This window comes from Pygoscelis adeliae, unplaced genomic scaffold, assembly GCF_000699105.1.
Source record: "Pygoscelis adeliae isolate BGI_AS28 unplaced genomic scaffold, ASM69910v1 Scaffold67, whole genome shotgun sequence".
NCBI lineage: Eukaryota > Metazoa > Chordata > Aves > Sphenisciformes > Spheniscidae > Pygoscelis > Pygoscelis adeliae.
The window spans coordinates 2,853,121-2,873,804 of NW_008825271.1; the positions used below are offsets into that span (position 1 = coordinate 2,853,121).

The following is a 20,684-nucleotide window of genomic DNA, read 5'->3' on the forward strand; positions in this document are numbered from 1 at the left end:
GTAGCGCCCCGAAATCCGCGCAGTCCTCTCCTTGGGGGGAGCCTGCCGCGGGGTGGGAGCAGCTCAGAGGTTTATAGGGATTTAGGTGCTCCGGGGCTGTCCCCTCCCGGCGAGCGGTGGGGACCTGACTCCCAGGTCGGGCTCCCTGCGCCCGAGCAAACCTCTCCCTCCCACCGCTTTACTGCAGCAGGGGCTGTAATGCGGTAAGGGAACCCAGCCGAGCCTGGCCGGGCTTGCCCCTGTGCACACCCCACCGATAGCTGTCTACTTACACACCCAGAGTGGTCTGCCTTTGCAGCTGCCTGCACAGCATGGGTGAGAGGTTTAGTTTTCGGAGGAAAAGGGCTGTTTTGTTTCCAGGGTGTCGAGACACACCTCCCTTCAGCACCAGCTGTGAGTGCGTACCTGTGCTGGCATGTGCTCCTGCCACAGTATGGCAGGGATAACTGCAGTCAGGCTTTTGAAATGGCAGGGCACAGACCCACTGGGGAGGGGGGAGAAGTGTGCACAGTCCTTTTACTGAGTCATCAATTATATTTTTTTTGATCGCTCTTTCAGTTCTCAAAATTATGCGTTCCATATCTCCTTAGCCGTATTCGAATGGGCTGAATATCAATCTTTGTGTAACCTACAAAACAGTAAATAAGTAATTTAGTGTGCCATTTCAGCACTGTGGTGGTGCTGTTTCAGCAGAAGCTGTGGAGTTGCTGCTTACTTGGACACGATAAAATAGTAACTGAAATTGCTGTCCAAACTGTTACTGTCTTGATAAAGCGTGGGGTCCTCTGCAGATAGATGTGGAGGAAGTCTCTTTTGCAGTAACGCAGTCGCAGGATTCCATGTTTGTGACTGCAGAGAAACAGAAATGCCGTTTGAATGTCTTAAAGACGTAGTCATAGTGCATCGTTCCTATTTGTAGGACCAGTATCACATAATATTTTTAACCTTTTTGTGTTCCCGAGGATCTGTGACTGTCGTAGCAGAGGTCAGAACAAGTGTTAGTTATTGTGCTCTTGACTATTCACCCCAGGGGAAGATAGGTTTCACGGGGTAGCTCTAATTAGACTCTCAGTTTTTTGTTGTTGCAAGGATTAACTCTCGATCAGTTAGAAATGCACTCTGCACTTTTAAAACTGAAGATTTTTCTTCAAACTCTCATTAAACCTTGAGCATGGTACAGAATTGTTTGAGTTTTGCAGGTAAAAAAAAAAAAGATTCACAAAATTCTGGCTGCTTTTCCATCTCCTTGATCTGTTTTTAGGATGTGTGTACTATACTTTTAGCACCTAATTTCCTGTGGACCTAGGGGCAGACAAGCACAGACTCCCAGATCCCTTTACAGTGGCGTTCTGCAGGTTGCACCTTTATTTTCCTATTCTTCCCCTTGGAACTTTGTCTCCTCCTTTCTTAGTGCAGAGTTTTGCCGTGGGAGAGGGTCTTGTTGGCTTTGGGCATTTTTTGTCAGCTTCAGGAGAGGTGATGCCTAATAATGGTTAGTACCAGCGCAGGTAGCAATATGCTTGTAGTTCTGTGAGGTGGACAGGCTGATGCTGCTGTTCCAGCTGAGGGCATGGACAGCTCGCAGTGCACGATTCCTGTGGCTGGGTCTAAAGCAGACTAGTGGCAACCTTCAGGTGCTGTGGCTCGGGGCACTTCCCAAACAGAGCATCCGTCTTCCCCTCTCAAGAAAGGGAATGAGCTGCCAGCAATGATCACGCTTGGTTCCCTTCCTGGGCGGATAAACTCCCTCCTGCCCATCTCCTGCGGGTGCCCTGCTCTGTTCTCTCTTTGGGCCACAAGCTGGCCGTGCTGCGCCTGCACGGGAGCCCTCCTGTGCTGAAGCGATAAGAATGCATCTCTGTGTGGCTGGTGTGTAAAACTTGGGAGAGGGAGAAAGGCTCTCTTTAAGAAGCTGTGACATTTAAATAGCATTTGTCACTAGAGCAGCAAAGTATTGTATCTACCAGGGTACCTGTAAGCTGTGAGTCTGTCTTCCTAAAAATTGTATAATGTGCTTGCATAGAGCCATATGTACTATACAGCGTCATTCTATATATAGATGTCTGTGGAATGGCACATGATGGGATATGGTGGCATGCTGCGAGGGAGTGACAATGGGGACGTCAGGGTTATGTTTCGTTGCATGGGAAGAGGTGGAAGGCCGAATGTGTTGAACCCTCCACTGCAATAGGTACTATATTATTGCCCAAGCACTGTAAAAGGCACCTGTGAATGTCACACGGGTTGCGTTACTGATTTTCCAACAACCTATCCACCAGTAATTGTCTCTTCTATTGCTAATAGGCTAACATGTTTTCTGAATAGCATTAGCTTACTTTAATAACCCAGATTCCTAGGTAGAGCATTACTAATGCTGTTAATGTATGTTTTAATTCGTTTATTCTAGCTCAATCTATTGCAGATTTAACAAAAGCTGTGCAAAGCTGAAACCTGTGGTGGCCGCCTTTGCCAATCGCATCTACCAGTTTCCGTAGGAGATGAGAAAGGCAGGTACACACTCGGGCCTTGTTTGTGATCAGTGGCCTCTCTTGCTTTCTACTTTGCTGAAACGAATCAAGGTAGAGAAAAAGTGAAGCCATCACAAGTATTTTTAGAAAGTGCATCTGATAGAAGTAGGGAGTGTGACTGATCTGCTTCTAACTGGTACAGCAGCAGTTGTCTGCATGGGCTGTCTCGCTTGCAGTCATCGTCGGGATTGTTTGATTTACCTTGTTTGCTTGGTGTCTTTCACAAATACCCAGTATTTTAGCCTGAGAACACCGTTTGTATTCCATTGCACTTTCTTCTTTTTTTGGAGGGACCGCTGTGTTCTCTTTAACAGATTAGTGAGCATTTGTGTTTGTAAAGTTGTATCATAAACAAGTCTGATCCTTTGGACTTTGTTATCACTTTATATCCAAGGTACTGGGAGTGTTTGACAAGCCCTAGTGAACTATGTTCTAGAATATGTATGTGAAGTGAAGAATGTTCTCTGAGAGCTGAAGAACTTGTATCTGATTTTTTTTGTTTGGTTGGTTGGTTTGGTTTTCGGGTTTCTTTTCTGGTGGAAGAATGAAGAGAAATTCAAACCTGTGGTTCTTATCTTCCTCAAATCATAGTCATAGCCTATTACAAAACGCTATGTGAATTTTTGGCCTTCCTGGCTCACATTTGACCCACAGCTGGGTACCCTGTCTTGTCACAGCTGTAACGTGATGGGTGTAGGAGCCTGTGGAAGCTCTTTCTGGGTACCACTGCGTGGGGGTGGGGGGCTCTGACTAAAACAGGAAATTGATGTGGAAATTTTCTGCGGTGTTTGCCTCCAGGGTGTCCACCTGATTAAGCAAGAAAATATGAATATTTACCTAAAAACTGGGCTCTTAGATACCTTTATTTGAAGCGTGCAAGCTTTTAACAAACAATCCTGAAATCGAAATCTCTGGTTACCTAGTAACAGTTCTTCACCATTATAATGCAACAGGTATGTGTGCGTTACGCAACTTCACACTGTTAAATTCTGAGAAAAGGTGAGACTTTGGCTGGTACATTCATTCCGCCTCTTTCTGACCCATTTTCTAGTTTTATCCTAGTGAGGACTATTGCCAAACCACAAGCAGAAGAAAAGACACTGCCCTGTCTTTCATAATAAGCCCCAACTAGTTTAAGAAGTAAAACAACAAAAGCAAGCTGTTTAACATTGACGTCATTTTATAAAAGATAAACATATTTGCAATCCAGGAGGATAGTGAGTAGAAAATAATTATACAAAATTATGCTGTCAAGGGTTCCAGTAGATTCAGATATGTTAATATAAGTGGAAAATCAGCCTCTCGCTCACAGTGGCATTTAATCAGCAAGAAGTTCTGCTCATTTCAGCTTGCCATGGGATAGCCTGTACTTCCCTGATGTTGCTTTGAAGTGCAAGGAGGTGTGCAAAAAGGCTTCAGAGTTTTTGGTTGTTTTTTTTTTTTTTTTCCCTTTCAGGCAACATACCTCAATCTCAGTGCCCCCCTCATGCACAGCCTGCACAGTTATGCCTGTGGATAATGCGGTATATTCTCAATGTGTATGGCTGTGCTGTATGTTAGTGTTTCCTAGAATTAAAAGGCTCCTATTCTAGGCTTGGGTGCTCGTGCCTTGGCTATGGAAAATAGAACAAGAAAAAGTACATGCTCCTCAGATGTGTGACAGAGTGATCCCTTGTATTCACCTCAGCTTGTCTCTATGAAATAGTAATATTGGTATTTTGAATGCCAGATAAAACAGGAGACCGAAGCTCATGCTTTTGGAAGGCTAATAGGGAACTCTTCCCCCAAAGACGTCCCTTTCTACGGCCCCACAGTTACATTGCTGCACACTGTGATCTTGCAGGCTTAAGACATAACTTAGTTGAGAGACCTTTAGGAAAAACACTGCTGAAGAAACAGCTTTGGGGAAGACAGCGGGATCCTTTGGAGATTAATATTTAAACCAATACCAATCTACCTCCGCCCAAGTTATTGGAGATATTTTGCGGAGTATGTGAGTTCAGAATAAAGAAGCCAGGTTGTCCACCTAGTATTTTGACATGTGGCTCATCTGGTGAGTAGCTTATGCAGGTTCTTAAGCATAAGCTTAACTTGGTTTCAGTGGTAAGCATGGTTAGGTGTTACATGTAACTATTGTGAAGGCTGGAGATAAAGATCTGAAATGACGTGTTATGGTTTTGACTATAGAAGTTGCTCTTCAGGGAAAATGCAAATGTTTGCATGGAAATCACTCTCACAGGGAAATAGCTGTTAAACATTTGTTTCTTAGACAGTTACTATATATTGCATTCCTCCTCCCTTCCCCCTCGGATTAAGGGTATAGAGCAAGGGTGGCATTGCTCAACAGTTGATGGTAAGTGCTGACTTTTAATGATGACCATTGTGTCACCACGGTGTTATCATGCTAGATTAAATTTATGGTTACTCTTGCATCAAGGACGGTATTATTCTTTCTCCTTTTGCATAACATACCTCAATATTTATTTGAAGAAAATTTATTTTGAAGGAAGAAGCTTATATTGCCTGCTATTTCTTATTTGCAAAAAAATTACCTTTTACCCACTGCCGTGAAGCACAAACTATGAGTACACCACTCTATTGAGAAAATAAATATGCAATAAATTTTCATGAGCAGTTTCAATCTTGCATTTGTCAGAAGCTTGAAATAACTTTTATGGGAAATGACTTGGGGGGAAAAAAAGAAGTGCTGAAAAATTTGTGAATAAGACAAGACATTCAGCAAAAAGCACTACTGTGGCCTCAAAATTGAGGCTTCCTTGAAGCTGTTTTTAGTGTTGTTAATGTTGAATGTCAGAAGTAGTAAATAAACAATATTGTTAAAATCCCCTGAAATTGCAAAAATGGTGTGTCTGTAATCCAAGGTGACACAGTGGTTCTAAATGGTGAGAAGAAAACAAGAGGGAGATGACTTTGAAGTCTTAACGAGTCACCCAAGCTTAGCCTTCCTTCTCCTCCCCCCAAAAGCTGCATTAACATTTGATATCATAAGTAATTTGACGCCCCTGAGTTTTCAGTGCCTTTTTGTTTGATTGCATTAAAATTAGAAGCGGCTATCTCATTGCCTGAAAAAAGTATTCTCACTAAAAAATAATAAATTTCTTTCGAAGTCCAGAATATCTGTGGTGGAATAGAAAGCGAGCCGTTTCTTTATCTAACTTTTGAGGTCAGAACAAATAGAGCCTATGGCAAGGCATTAGGAAAACATGACCTTGGCTGAGCAGCATGACCCCGCCAGTGGCTAGGCCCTTCATCTCTGGTGCAAAATGTTGACACGAGTCAAAGTACATTTTCATGATTGTAAAACAAAAAAAAAACCAAAAAAAACCCCACCACCAAATGTGTTTTTTTAATTTAATCGACTAAATGTCCCATTTAACTTCTGAAAAGAGATGTGGAGTAGGAAAGCAGCGGTAGCTTTACAATGGAGGTTCCAGTGCCAGCAAGCCAGGACAGAAGAACTGCTGATAATTAAGTGCAAATGAAACAGGGGGGGGGGGGGGGGCGGCGGCATCTGACCTGGGGTGAGAGCTCAGGCCAACGAGGGGGCTGGGACCAGGGTATCCCATATGCATGGAAATCAATTGGGAACTCTCCATCTAAATGGGTGTTTTACAGCTTCAGTTCTGGAACGGCTCGGCAGCTCCCTTATTCTTTCTGAAGAGCAAGGTGAGACGTCAGGGAAAAAAAAAAAAGGAAAACCATCATTGCATATCTGAGAATGCAATGGGTGAACGGTTGCCTGTAGCATTCCTGTTGCAAAAGGGGGAGGCAAAAAAAGGTAACTGTGGTTCTGTAATGGAAATTTAGCATTTAACAGTTAGACTTCACCCAAGCTTTCCTATTTCCTTCTTTAGAGACAGAAAGGACACATTGTGTAAACGCTGTAAAATACATGTGCCTGAAAAATCCTAAGATGTGCTAAACTAACTGGTGGGTGATATTGGCCTTCCTTCCAGTCTGACAAACTTTTTTGTTAGCTCAGTGGAGGTCACAAACATAACAATTTTACTTCTTTAGCCATAAAATAAAGAGAACAAGTTTTTTCAGTTTGGCTGGTATTTGTTTTGGTTTTTAGCAAGAAGGAAGCGATCAGATATTTAGGTGTCCTTTAGGAGTGTGAGAAATTGCTCTCCCAAGTATTGCATGAAAGAGCAATTCATTTCTGTTTAATCCCTTGGCTTAGGGGAGCTATGTATATGTCTCAGAAGAAAGAGACTGCTGTGTTTTGCACTCACCTGCTTGGCCAGGTAGTCAGTGATAGTTGAATAAATAACTGAATTTTTTTTAAAGTTATTTCATCCCTTCAGTGCTTTCTGGCCATAAAGCACATGTAAAGCTGGACAAAACTTTGAGGGTATAAAAAAAAACCAAACCCCCAAAAACCCCCACAAACCACAAAACACCTAATTTACTACTAAACCTGCTTGCCTAATGGATAAATTCTTTGCTGGGCAAGGTAAAAATTTAGACTGTAGGAGATGCACATCAGAATGACTTGTCCGCTCCATACTGTGGATGGCTGACTTGGTTTGCCAGGTCACTGTGCTAGGTGTTAAGCTTTCCTTTATTTCTGGAAGGGTTGTCTATCCTTTTAACCAAGGAGTTATGCCGCCCAAGTACAGTATAGTTAAATGTTAAACATATCTTAATGACTTCTAGCATTTTCTTTTGAAAGGATACGTGATAGAAAGGGCTTCCTAGCAATACTAATAAACCCTTCAGTACAAGGTGTTTTAAAAACAAGTAAGCAGTTGTTTCTTAATCAGCATAGTGTGAGCGATAGTGACGAAGAGTCCTGCATGGAAGGTTTTAAACTAATTTCTAGCCTGTTTATTGTGTAATATCAACTGATGATCATTTATGATTCATATCTTGTACATTTTTGCTTACTTGCCTGTCTCTTTTATATCCAAAAACCATGTGATTAGCTATACACCGGTTTAACACCTCTCACACACAATTTTCATTTCCTTCATTAAACTAATCTGTGCTTGTGTGTGTAATATAAGCACATCAGGTTATTACCTCACAACAGGAATAATTCATTATTTCATAAAGTATTTTAATCAAAACAGAATCCTTGTGCGCTAAGTGATTGCGGTAGGGCTTGGTAGTCTCATGTCTAATTTGAGGGATTGTGAATTATGTGGAATAGCTGGTTTAAATCTGTTTGTAATTTACACAGCTCATGTCTTCCAGCTTGCACAGATGAGTTGACAAAGGTGCGTGAAGTTAGGGAACGATGTTTGGGATACATTGTTTTTAATCATTTGGGGGGAAATGGATAATGTGCTTTACTCAGATGCAGGAGATCTTTTTAAAGCTAAAAGATTTTTATGGTTTTCTCAAAAGTCTAGTTTTCATACTAGTTAGGTTGGAGCTCTTCATCCCAGATGCAGCTGCTCATCAGTGCTGCGCCTGTAAAACTGTAAAGCACTATTGGATAAGAGAGGTTATGCACAGCTACCATTATTATCAACCATGTGAAATACTGAAACGTGATGATCTAAATGAAACTGGTATTTGGTTTCTGACTTCTCTAGAGCTTCTTTCTCCCCCATTCCCAGCTAATGTTCCTAAAATACTTATTTCTCCTCAGTTACTTTGTATGAGTGGATAATGTTTTTTTGTACAGATATAAAACTTGCTTGAACTTGTGGAGCAGCAGTTGTACTTGCTGTGGAAGAAAAGGAAGGAAATGCAAGAGGTTTCGGAGTCCCTGCTGAATACTACTTTTCCATCTGATCTGTCAAAGCAACTAGTGGGAGTATGAATATAAGAAATTTATTTGGGCTTTTTCAGTATCATTGTACTTCTGTGACTTGGAATTTAATTACAAACCCTGAGATGAGGAAGGGTTTTTATGATGGAAAAGAAAGCATGTTTGGTGCAGCTTTGACAACTGCCACTTGTACACAAAGCAGCATTTGGTGTTGTCATTTGAAGTTGCATTGATGCACAGAAATCTTGATGGTGCTGTGAACTTTCCTCTACATGAGAAAACGTTTTTCATGTTTTGTGTCTGTCACTGGGACTTGTTTGCATTGAGATTACAAGTACAGCCATTAATGTAATGAACTGAACATAATAAAAAACTTTACCAGCAGCTTTTTGAGTTTAAAGTAGCTTCTTTACACTTTTTAAAAAAAAAGTGTATTCCGTAAGCGCTAAATAAAGAGATAACTTATGCATGCAAGCTGAGAGACTGTGCACGCCGTCAGGGGAGAGAGCTTGGCAGAGGTTCTTACCCGTGCCTTTGTTGCAGGTCATCTTCTGGGAAGGGCAATGATGGGCACTTCCATGTTTCCCTCCACTTTTTCTAGGCAGTCTCAAAGCCATAGCAGTTTCTCGCAAAGACCCTTCAGGTGATGTTTGCCTCAGTTCACACACAGGCAGCTGCATTACCTACCTTGCTGCATGCAGGCGCTGTCAGCCCACCTTGTGCTGCTGCTCCGTGCACTGGCCAGGTCTCGGAGGAGGGCGACAGCAGCATTCAGTGCTTCCACGGCAGCGGCCGACTGCAACTTGCTCAAGCTGGTGAAGATGGGCTTGTGGAAGTGGCAGCAAAGTTTCCAGTAGCAGCTGTGCTCCCAGTCGTCTTGGGGAGCTGCTGAAAACTGCCCAGTCACTGTTGCGTTACAGAGGCAACACGAGTTTTGGCCGACCATGCTGATTTCGGAAGCAGTTTCTCTTCCTTTCGGTCCATGGTATTTGGTGTTACCCTTGAATCAGTATTTTGGGCTTCTGCGTGACGTGCTGGAAGGTCTTTTCTGTAGATGTCTGTAGCTGTCTTTTTATGAATCTCTGTGTACTGTAGTGGGGGGGTCGAAATGATGCAGAATTAAACCCCTGTGATTTTTTTTCTGGTGTACTGGCTTGCTCATCTGTCTGTCTGTCTGCCTTCCTTGCCTTTCCAACTCCCTTGCATCCTGCCTCCTCCCTTGTGCTCTTGCCCCCTGGATTAATTTGGCGTTCATATTTGTGGATCTGTGGTAACGTTGGCTGGGTTCGAAATGAGCCACGGTGAAATCTGCCTCTGGCTATATTCAGTGTGAGAGCAGGGTGCTTACCTGGCTCCCTCGTCTTGTTGAAGGAGCTTCCTGCTGGCTTTGGCGGAAGCTGCAAAAGGTACCTGTGAGTATTTGATCTCCTAGCTACAAAACCCACGGAGATGTTCCTTTCCACTTTATTCTGTGCTTAGAGAAGCTTTTATAAACCAATAAATAAAATCCTTCAAAATTCAAGAGATTAATGGACTCAGGCTGGCTTTTCAAAAATTGTTCAAGCTTGATCTACTTCAGATCCCTGTTGAAGTTGGTCGGGGTGTTGGGGCGATTGAAGTCCCCAAGTGACTTGAGTTTGAAGCTGAACTCACCTCACCTAGAGCATTCTCCCATATTCTCTCATCCTCTGAACAAGCTCAAAAGCAATGGATACCTTCACAGCGTGGCAGTGCCCTGGGACCTGTGGCTGAGTACCTGTGGCAAATTGCTAAGTGCTGGCGCAGTCCCAGGCTGCTGGAACAGCTGGAAAGCAGCTTTGGTTATCCTTTCTGCTTTTGTTTAAAGTAATTTATGCAGCTTTTCGTCTTTCCTGCTTTTCTGCCAAACTTGCTGTGCTCTACAGCAGACCCAATTAAAAGTCCTTTGGGGACGAATCGACCTCGGTGGCATTTCCTGCGTGCTTGGAGGAAGGCGAGTGTCTTGCTCTGGAGAGTTACAAGGCTTAAATGCCCTGCAAGGCCAACCATTTATCTGGTTGGAATGACTAGGTGAAATTCGTTTGAACCCCTTCTTATAGCGGCATGGTCTTAAATTGACTTAAACCATCAGTCTACCACACCTTTAAACTTCAGCACCCCAGCAGCTCATTCTTACCCTTGTACCAGCACAGGCATGATGAGCTGGATCAGGGAACTGGTCGGCCACACAGCAGGTAGTTATGTTTGGGCCAGGTCAGTTGACCACTGAAACACCTTTTTGTCAGGGGAGCTCCATGCCAGCCGACAGCAGCCCCTGATCTCTAGCCTAGGGAGATTTCAGCATAGTCAAATCCACAGGAGCGATAAAACTGGGGAATTCGTAGCCTCATGCGTACACCCATGGCCATTTCTTTGGTGTCTCAAGATGTCATTTGGTTTTTTCTCAAATTTTGCTTTAATAGGCAGGTGGTTTAATTTTGGAACAGCAGACGGCAAAAGACTCTGGTGGGTTTGCTGGCAAAATGCTTTATTGTTGCTATGGGAATAGTCCTTGCACTGCTGCAGAGCCGGAGTGACTCCTGGCCATCTAACAGGAGATCTGTTACACCACGTTGGTGGACACTGAGAAATTAGTTGGATTCTCAGCATTTAAGGAATGTTACTTAAAGCTTTCTTCCATGAGTAGCACCAGAGGACAAAGTACACATAAGTGTTACCTCTGTAACAGGTGAACTGTTTCACTTTTGTTATCTCTGCTTTTTAAGAGTGAGTATCTTGAACTGCAAATACAAGACAGAGCTGCATACTAACTTTAAAAAATATGTTTTGTTTTTAGCTCCCAAGAAGATGAGCGGCCTATGTCACCCTTCTATGTGAGGTATTTACTCAATTGTTTTAATTTATTTTTCTGTGTGGGATTGACTCGTTATTGGAATTAAATGTGGGGAGTGATGCAAGAAATGCTGAACAGACTGTAATCAAACTGAAGATTAATGTTAAGTTCGTAATTATTGCTCAGCTAGTGGGATGAATGAGTCTTCGGAGATACAAACTCTGTTGCAGTTCTTTTGTAGTTAGAGGTGAGGCTCAGGGTTTAATGCCGGTCTTGTAAATTCTTAATTAGAAGATGGACATTTGTTTCCTCTTTTCGTCAGTTTGTTATGCAGCTTAGATGCCGGTCATGAGTAGCTTATAATCTGTGGGCACAGGAGAGATTTTTGCCACAAGCTTTGAAGAACTGGCAGTGTGTGCTGCTCAGAAAGAAACCAGGAACCAGATGGTGAGTCAGCAGCCCATACAGCAACTGCTCCTCTGCTGCAGCCCAGAAAAGCAGGAGAGTGCCTGGGTCCCCAGCGTGCCTGCCTGGAGGGAATGGCGCTCGCGCTGTGTTTGAACAAATTGCATTTCTTGTTTCGCCAACTGGAGGGCAAAGTCATTGCTTGTAAAAGTGGCCTAATTCTGTTGACATCAGTGAAAGTTTGCTCTGCTTGCTTCAGTAGCAGGCTCAATTCCAGTGCTTTCATTTATACTTAGTGGAAGAACAGGAGCCAGGGCAATTAACAGTGAAGGGCTGCAGAGGAGGAAGGGCCAGATATTATAATTTGGTTCTTTGATCTCTGCGGAGTTTAAACGAAGAAAAAGAAATCCCTGTGGTGCTTTTTGTGAGAGCAGTGGTATTTGGAATTCTTACAGTGATCTCTTAAATTTGTTAATTCTCTTGCATATATTCTTATTTATCTCTGCAGCTTGGGTTTTTTCTTAGAGAGTTTTTCTAACATGAACTACAGAAAGTGTGCATTTCATGCATATTCCTAATATGGAGACTTGCATTAAAACTGTGCAGAAATGTGGGTCAGTGAACTGTTCATGGACTAGCCTGGTTGCATGGTCTTGTCTGCGTTCCTGTTGATTTACCATCATTCCCTGCAGTGTATTTGTGCAGATGTTGCCTAGTCTGTGCTTCAAAAGCTCCAAACTGTCCATGGAGGTTCTGCCTTTCCCTTTGGGAGATTATTTTGTAGCTGCATGCATTCCCCTGTCACAAGTTTTCCCCAGTTTAAATCCTCATCCTGTCTTTCTGTTGAAAATGGTCCCCCTCTTTCTTTCTGGCTAGATGTGACCTTCAAATGATTGTAGGCTTTCATTACATTTCTATCTGTCTTACTGCTTAAAACTGTCCTTCCAAGCCCTTTCCTGGATCATGGAAAAATGATTCAGGAAGGAGATTCTCTTCAGCTGACCTTGTCAGGATTGCCAAGGAGATGAGGAGCAAAGAGTGAACCTGAGCAAACTGGTATCAAAGCAGGACATTTCTGAGAGCGAGGAAGCAGGTTTGGAAATTTTAAATACAGATGTGGGCATATTAGGATGGGGAACAAAGAATGAGTGTGTCCATTGGAATGAAGGGATGGCGTTCCGGGGGAATATATCTTGCAAATAGCAAGGGAACAGTCAGGAATAAACACATAGTTGGAAAGTGAAGAAATGGCTAGTAGGAGCAGAGAGGGAGCAGCACACCTTGCAACACAAGGCTTCATGCCAAGCTTGCATCTTTTGTAACATTGCTGAGACACAATTGCTTGTAAATAAAGCTAACAGATTGTAAGTCTTGCTGCTATTTATCAGACATCAAAAATGTGTACTCCTGAGGTCAGTTGCCAAGTACAGTTAATTTGGAAGGAGAGCTGGTGCTGGCTGGGCAATTCATGGTGCTTCAACAACTGAGGACTTGAGTGGGTGGCCAGTTTTTTTCTGTGCAACTTTGAATGTTCTAATTGTTGCCCCAGAGCTGTGCGTGACACATGTAGGAATTGCGTTTCACACCGTGGAAAAGGAAGGGGAGACTGTCTGCTTTGGCGTTCTGATGGTCAAATCTGTTTGTATTGCTACCAGCCACACTTGTATAGTTTGAAATGCTGTTCAAGTAATCCTTCAACTGAATCATGAATGTGTATGTACAGAGCAGTCACTGCTGCGTTTACACAGTAGTTCCATATAGATAATTATGCGACGAGTTAATTAAATGGGAACAAGAGCTCTTTAGCTTCCAAACACTGCATAATACTTGGCTTTTGCCAGACTGAAGGAGCATTGTGTCCCTCCATAAACCAGTTTTGGTAGGATCAAACCAGAGACTTGATTCTTCAGTGCTGTACCATGTCAGCTAGCAATGGAAATGTTTCCCTGGATGTTATTTTTAACAATAAGGCAAATGTTTGAGGTCTTAACTTTGTCAGAACTGTCAGAATGCCACCAATACACTGTTTCTTAAAATGGCACTGATCTAGGGTTGTGGATTTGTTTGGGGTGTTTTTTTCTTTTGACATTGGGAAAGTCATGACCAAGTATAGAATTAATCACCACTGCTGCTCTGTAAGGAATAAGCAGTCATTAACAGTATGAGAGTAAGCGGTAAATGAGGCAAAATGTGACATAGGTTTGTCAAGAGGTGATGCCGGTACAACTAAATTATTTTCTATAAGACTTTGGAGAGAGAGGAAGCAAAGGAGTATACCGAATCTGTCTGATGTCAGCAAAATGCTTTATATCATGCCATCTGTATGAAGAAAATGGGCATTAATACTAGAGCTTAAAGATGGGTAGGGAGGGGGTGAGACCTATAGGTATTGCTGGTAGGAGAGGAAGGAGATTACTAGTGGAGCTCCTTAAGTGTCATGGACTCTTTTTCTTTAATAGCCACTGGCATAATAAAATAGAATCATGCTCATGAATTTGAGCTTATAGCAGAAATTTAGGAAAGGTGAATGGGAAGGGGGTGTCCTCTGGGAGAAAATATATGACAGTGAGATATGATATAGGATGATTGAGATAGATATATGTAAAGATAGGCATGAAATAGAAGATGTAGGATGAAAAATAACAACATAGGTAATAAAGTCGTGCATCTCAGGACTAACAATGAAAATAGATGACATGAAAGGGAAGTTCCTCACATTTGGAAATGCCAGGGAAGAAAAGGACATGGGCATACTTGTTTGTGGAGGGATGGAAGGGAGGCATGGGATGAAAATATTCAAGTTGAAGTAATGACATGACAGTGGATATATAAAGTGAAGTATTTTCAGTATACTTAGAGGAAGTATGGATGCTGTTGTACAAGAGTCAGATGAGGCCTCATACAGTTTCAGTAACTCATGTGCCAATGGCATTAGATTTGTGAAGATGACTAAAAAAGTGGGCACACCGTGTTACAAGATGGAGAAAAGAGCAGGGAAGGCTTATTTGTCATAAGAAATGAACCAGAGTACACATATTCCCTCTGGGTTTTAGACAGAGGGGAAGGATTGTTTATGTTAAGTAGCAATACTGATGCAAGAGAATATGTGTACAAACAGGCTATGAATAAATTTGGGTGGAAAATTAGAAATTTTGTAGCTGGAACCCTCTTTTGTTGGGCATTGCAAGGATGAGGTGGGCTTGACCAGTTTGTGAGATCTGAGGTTTGAATCCATTCATCTGCTGCTGACCAGGGTTACCCTCTCCCTCTTCCTCTCTGTACTCCTTGGTAAGACAATTTGTTGACTCAGCTGTGCTCAATGCCAGGCAAGGAGATTTCTGCACTGTTAAAAGAAGAGGAAAACCTTGCTGGGTGATTGATTGTTCAGGGCGTCGTGCCTGAAGGGCATTTACGCTCCAAAACCTTTTGTAACGAAACCCTGTGGTAAAGGGAGTTGAGATTGTTAAAAAATGTGTAGCGCTGCTCCTTGTATAATTCTGTAATACGACTGTAAATGCCAGCTGTACTGAGTAATCAGTTCTGAGAAACAGTGTGCAGTTTCAGGTAATGAAGCAGCATCTGGCAACGGCAATTCCCTGTAAGCACACTTCTACTCAACGTGTGCAATGAGTTTTTAGAAGACAGGGAACCTACAGACGTGCTTCGTGCTGCCGTACATGCTTTAGATTTGACATTAGTCACGTAGATGGTTTCAGAGGATTTTCCTGATGAGTAAACCTGGGAGTTTTATCTCATCCTGAGATAAACCAGAATGGTATTACAGGGGAAAAAAACAAAAGCTTTGTAGTGTGGAGCTTCCTTGTTAACAGGCGGAGCATTAAACTGAAATTGGGATAAGAGCTGACATCACAAGCAATGCCAAAAATTTCATTAGATACCCATGAGTGCAGGGCAAGGTGTTGGACAGTTCTGTCTATTTTAGTACTTCTTTTCTCTTGAAGCACTAATATCCTGTTGGCAGTATTCAGTACAGCTGACTGTTTCTCCTTTTAACAGTTGTTTATCTGAGACAACTCTTCTTATATAATGCAAGTCAAGTATTCTTAGCCTGCAGTATATTGGGTAAGATGTTTTACTGTGTTTGTTCTCAGGTCAATTTTCTGAAGAAATTGAAAAATCTTGTTCTAGATTTCACGCCTGCTCAGAAATTTGCTTGGCCGCCTTCCCACTGGGTGCTTCCTCCTCAGTGGGCCATGCCGTAAGAGGTCCTAAGGCCCACAGGAGTGCTGGTCCCTTTTACAAATCATGATTATGTTGTGTGATGCACATTAATGTCCTGCATCACATCAGCACTGGCTGAAAATAAACACCAGGCTGCTGGGTGCCCCTGCTCGCAGTGTCCAGCTACTGTGCGGGTCTGGGGCCCCCAGAGGAGCATTTCCCTTCTCTGTAGAGGAACCTGCGCAGACACAGCCATCCCAATTTACCGAGCTAAATCGGGTGGCGTGTATGAATCCCCTTCAGGGTTGTCTCTGCTCCAAGCAGTAGGTGTCAGTGTGCACCTGTCATAATTCTGCATAGTAAGAAGGTAGTGTCAGATATAATGTACCACATTTAAAGGAAGGATAATTGGATCTGAGCTTGTGAAAGCGTGAAGTGCTGAGAAAACATTGGGAGTGTGTCCTCTGTGTGATGGGACATCCCAGTAACTAGGAGCACATCTCTTTATTTTTAAACTCATTATTTTCACATTTTATATGCAGACACAATCCTTCTCTTTGGGGAATGTGTTTCAAATGAAGTAGTTGTCTTAAAACAAATTCCATGTGAGTCTGCAGTATTGCATGTCGCAGTGTGCAACAGTTGTGGAGAGTGAACAGTGTTTAGACTATATAAATACCTATGGAAAAGGAATTTCCTGGGTCATGGGTTGGAATAACATATTCGAGAGGACTTCGGAAATTTCCTGTCTGAAATGTCAAAGCCATTTAAACACCCTCTACTTTGCTGGAATGGCAAAATGGTAAAAAGTTTGTGCATCTATTGAGGCTTTCTTACTGTTGTGCTTGGCTTTTAAAAAAACAAAAACAGGAAAAAAAAATAGCTTTGCTTCCGGGATAAAGCAGATGGATTATAAATAAATCTCAGCAATGAGTGGCCTTAGTTCCAGATTGCAAGTATAGCTTGTGATTTAGGCCGTTAAGGAATTAATTCACTGACTTCATAAATGAAAACCCAATCTGGGAAAATACTATGCCAGTAAGTCAGTTTGCTCTGGTTGATGTTTTTACTTTGCTCTTTTAATACCTGGATGCTAATACATTTTGCTCAATAGTGCCTTAAATGAAAAAAACAGGAGAGGGGGTTTGATATCCAACTCAGTTATTTGCCTGCTGTCACAAGACGCCCAATGCAGATCAAACAGGGTGCGGGTTTTGCATGAGATAATTCTCACTCCTGTGCATATCTTTTAAACCTAGAGAGTACTAGGTGGGGGGGGCAGGGGACATTTAATGTGCTTAAAGGTGATGGAAAATACCACCTTCCCATACTTGAGGTTGAAATGGAATGGGAGAAGAGGCCATGCAGTAAGAGTTTACCTTACATGTGAAGCAAGACGTTATCCAGAGCTGATGGGGCACCTCTGAAAGTGAGCAAAAGACTTCGGTAAACAAGGTAGACAACACTGGGAAGTGCTAGAGGTTGGATTTCCCAAAAGGAAAAGCGTGAGGGTCATAGGAAGCCAGTTCAAAAGTTTATAGTGCTTAAAACAGCTGTGTGCCTTGATGCAGGTTTTGTGGCTGGCTCTCTGAAAGTAAAAGTCCCCAGCACTGGGAAAGTCTCCTGCTGCTTTCTGTCACCGAGGAGAACCTTTAATTTCTATTGAAAGTCACTATTTCTCAGCATGCTCTGCAGCAGCTGCATAATTTAATAAAGGTAATCTAGCTGTGGACATAATTGACCGTACGTATCAGTGAACTGGAGCAGACGTGAGGAGAAAATAATTAACCGAAGCAGAACATGAGTTCCCGTTGTCCAGATGATTTACTGAGCGAAGCAGCCCTTCCGAGGCAGTTGCCTGCACAGGCAGGCATGCCAAGAGGGCTCTTCTTGGCACGGCTCACCTCGTCTGCTCCGTGAAGCATAAATCCAACGTCAGAGCGACTTTTGCCACCCAAGAAGTTTGGAAAACCCCGCGGGATACACCCCGCCTGCCTGGTTGCTCTTCTGGGCTGTGCAATCCTTACAGGGCTGTGCCTTTTCCTGAGTTTGCTAACGTGCCCAAGCACCTCCTGCTGTGTCCCTGGGCAGGCTCGAATCCTAAAGCCACTGTGTAACTCTCTCCCCCATTTGTTTTGGATGTGAACTTCCTCGATGTAAAAAAGGTTGGTGCAGAGTAAATCAAGTGATTTAGCGATACATTTAAATTAAGCTTCAAAATGAAATAGCAAGGAAAGCTACCAATTGTGGAATTAAAAAAAATTTAGTGTATCTGGGAAAACTCTGATTTAAAATCTCTGTCTTATTGAGATGGGGCTAATAAAAGAGCATTAAAATATCACAGGGCTAAGAATAAAATTATATTCAGTATACAAGGAAGCGGTATTTAGAAGGGAAATAGAATAAAATCACAATGTCAGAGCGTCATTTTGTAGTCATCCACTCAGCTAGCACGTATCTGTAGACATACGTCCTTGTTATTTGTCGGTAGTTTGAAAATCACCATATTACTGGCTCTCCAACAGAACCTATATTGTCTGAGTACGGCTTTCCTAGATACCACAAAGTAATTGTTACGCAGATGTGCATAATTATGAATTAGCAAGGTTAATGGACTTAAAACTGAATTGGTGTTAGTAAAGCACGCAGTTAACTGAGAATTGGACAACTACAGAATGTATTGGGGTGTTAGGAAAATTTTTGGCATTTTACTTAGATATTTTTGCAGCTTTATCTTTTGTTTCTTCTTTTTACTACTTTTTGTGTAGAGAAACTGGTGTGTTTTCAGTAATGCTGCGAGTGGTTTGCAGATAGTGACTGTTGGCCTTGAACGCTGCAGACAGAATTAACGACATGAAGTTTTGCTCACGTACAGTATCTAGCCTTTCATTAAGTTTATGTGAAAGAGGAGTGTGCATTTTTGCACAGTATTAATCCTGTTAGAAATAGAGGGAAGAGCTGTTTCCTGAGATCTTCTGTCTTGTCTGATGGGTAGATATACCTACATCCTAGGGATGTTTTAAAAAAACTAGAATCCAAACAATCCTATCTCCCCCTCCACTGCCACTTTCCTGACATGAAAACAAAGAAGAAAGATGTGATATGAAAGACACCCCCGCTCAGTATGGATTGCATGTAAATATTATAGAAAGTTGATACAATATTAACTTACTCCCACACATGTAGGAGCAGTAGCCAGCACATGAATTGTATCTTATAACGTAGTTTAGCCTACCACACTAGCATCTTACTTGCTAATCCATCTCCCATGGGAGGCCAGGTTTTAAATAATAGTTTCGGGCTGGGAAGAGGCTGAATAGTTTATGTAAGTGAACAGGAAACCAAGTAGGGTGCTTGAAATGTGCACTTCAAATTGCAAAGCTATCCGGTAGTTATAGTCAAGATGTTACGTGTGGGAAGAGAGGGATCTTGCAAATATTTTTTCCTATATGCAGATTGCATGTCCATAATAATAAGTACAATAATACTTGTTTGTATGTCTTCTGTTCATGAAATCATCTGAATGACACAGCTGCTCGGGTGCTGTGCAAGTAATGTGGGATATACTGGCAAATCCGTGACTGCTTTCATGCTGTGCGACTGCTCCAGGGACCTGTGCCTGGGCTGGAGATGAGCACCGAGTGAAGCTGGGACTGGAAGGGATGCGCGTGTGGTTAGGGCACACTGCTTTACCCACACCAAGGTGAACACACTGGCTCAGCCAAAGGAAGCTGAAGCGTATTGCGAGTCTGATTTGCAGCTGGGTGTTTGTGGGGTTTGTACTTCACTACGGAAGTTAGGCTGTTTTGTTGGTTTTGTTAAACTGGCTGTAGTGGCCAGTGGCCCCTTGTTTACTTTTCTCATCCTCTGTCGCCTGTGTTCCGCCACAAGTGACACTCAAACCCAGGAAAGCCACAGAGTGGTTATCAGCTGAGAGTGCTGCAGCTTCTTAGCTAGCTCTAGATCTGTACAGTGAAGTGCAAAATATTGGAGGGAAGCAGAGAGGAAACCTTTGGTTAGTGAAGGGAAGTCGGCTGTTGTTGGTTCAGAAACTGGTAAAGACTGAAAGCGATGAATGCCTGTTTTGGCAGGAAGCCCATCTTGCATGCAGCCTGGCTCATACCCTGGCCACGCAGTGCCATTTTATTGGGATGTATCAGCCAGTTGTGCTGCTAAATCCTCTGCTGATACGGGGATAAACTGAAATGAAACCCCTAGGCCTGTAACTTATTTGGCTTAACGAAGATCACAGGAGGGATGAATAGGCAAAAAGTGTCACCTTATCTGCAGAGCCGAGTCAGCGTGGGGGAAGAGGGGGCAGGATGGGACTCAGCTTGGCAGAGGGAGGAAAGCAGTGACAGCTTTGCGAGGTGGCACGTCAGCTTGTTCAGAAGGGCTTTAAACAGCAAGCAATGACGCCTACAGTCGCGTCAGCTCTTCCTGAGCCTGAAAACAGACTGAGGGAAAAGGGAAAGAAGAGAGCATACATTTTATTTTTAAAAATGTAAAGCAAAGAACATGAATATCAGAGAGCGGCAGGAGGAGAACTGTGCAAAGCCTGTATTTTGCCCTTGTCTTCCGTTAATATTTAAAGATCCTTAAATATTAAGTCCCCTTTCACACTGTATACATTTTCAAATCGGCCTCAAAAGGCAAGGACTTTTGTGATGAGGCTAAAACAACCTGCAGCAGCAGAAAACAAAAAAATCTGCAACATGCAACAATACTTTACGTTAGAACTTGGCTTACTGCAAGGGAATGAGAGGGAAATTAATTTGTGAGGATATTGGCATTGTCAAAATGCGCCACGTCACCATGGGAGTGAAAATTTCTTAAGAGGAAGACTTGTGGTATGCGCATGCAATTGTTGTTGAGACAGCTCAGACCTTTAAATCTTAGTGCTGCAACGAGCAAGGGTTTTTAAGACCTTATTGTGATAATTAGATCTAACTTTCTCCTCTTTTTTTCTTTTACACAGTGCCCACGTATCACAAGTCAGTAGTAACATTCCTGC

The 20,684-nt window shown here is 42.6% G+C and overlaps 1 protein-coding gene across 1 annotated transcript in view; it reads left to right on the forward strand.

Moving 5' to 3' along the window:
• The window catches only part of FAM13A (family with sequence similarity 13, member A), a 129,197-nt gene that overhangs the window by 67,599 nt on the left and 40,914 nt on the right, over window positions 1-20,684 (forward strand). Inside the window, exon 6 of the mRNA XM_009329823.1 lies at window positions 11,087-11,128. Within this exon, the coding sequence (XP_009328098.1) occupies window positions 11,087-11,128 (42 nt within the window). The remainder of the gene's footprint in view (window positions 1-11,086; window positions 11,129-20,684) is intronic.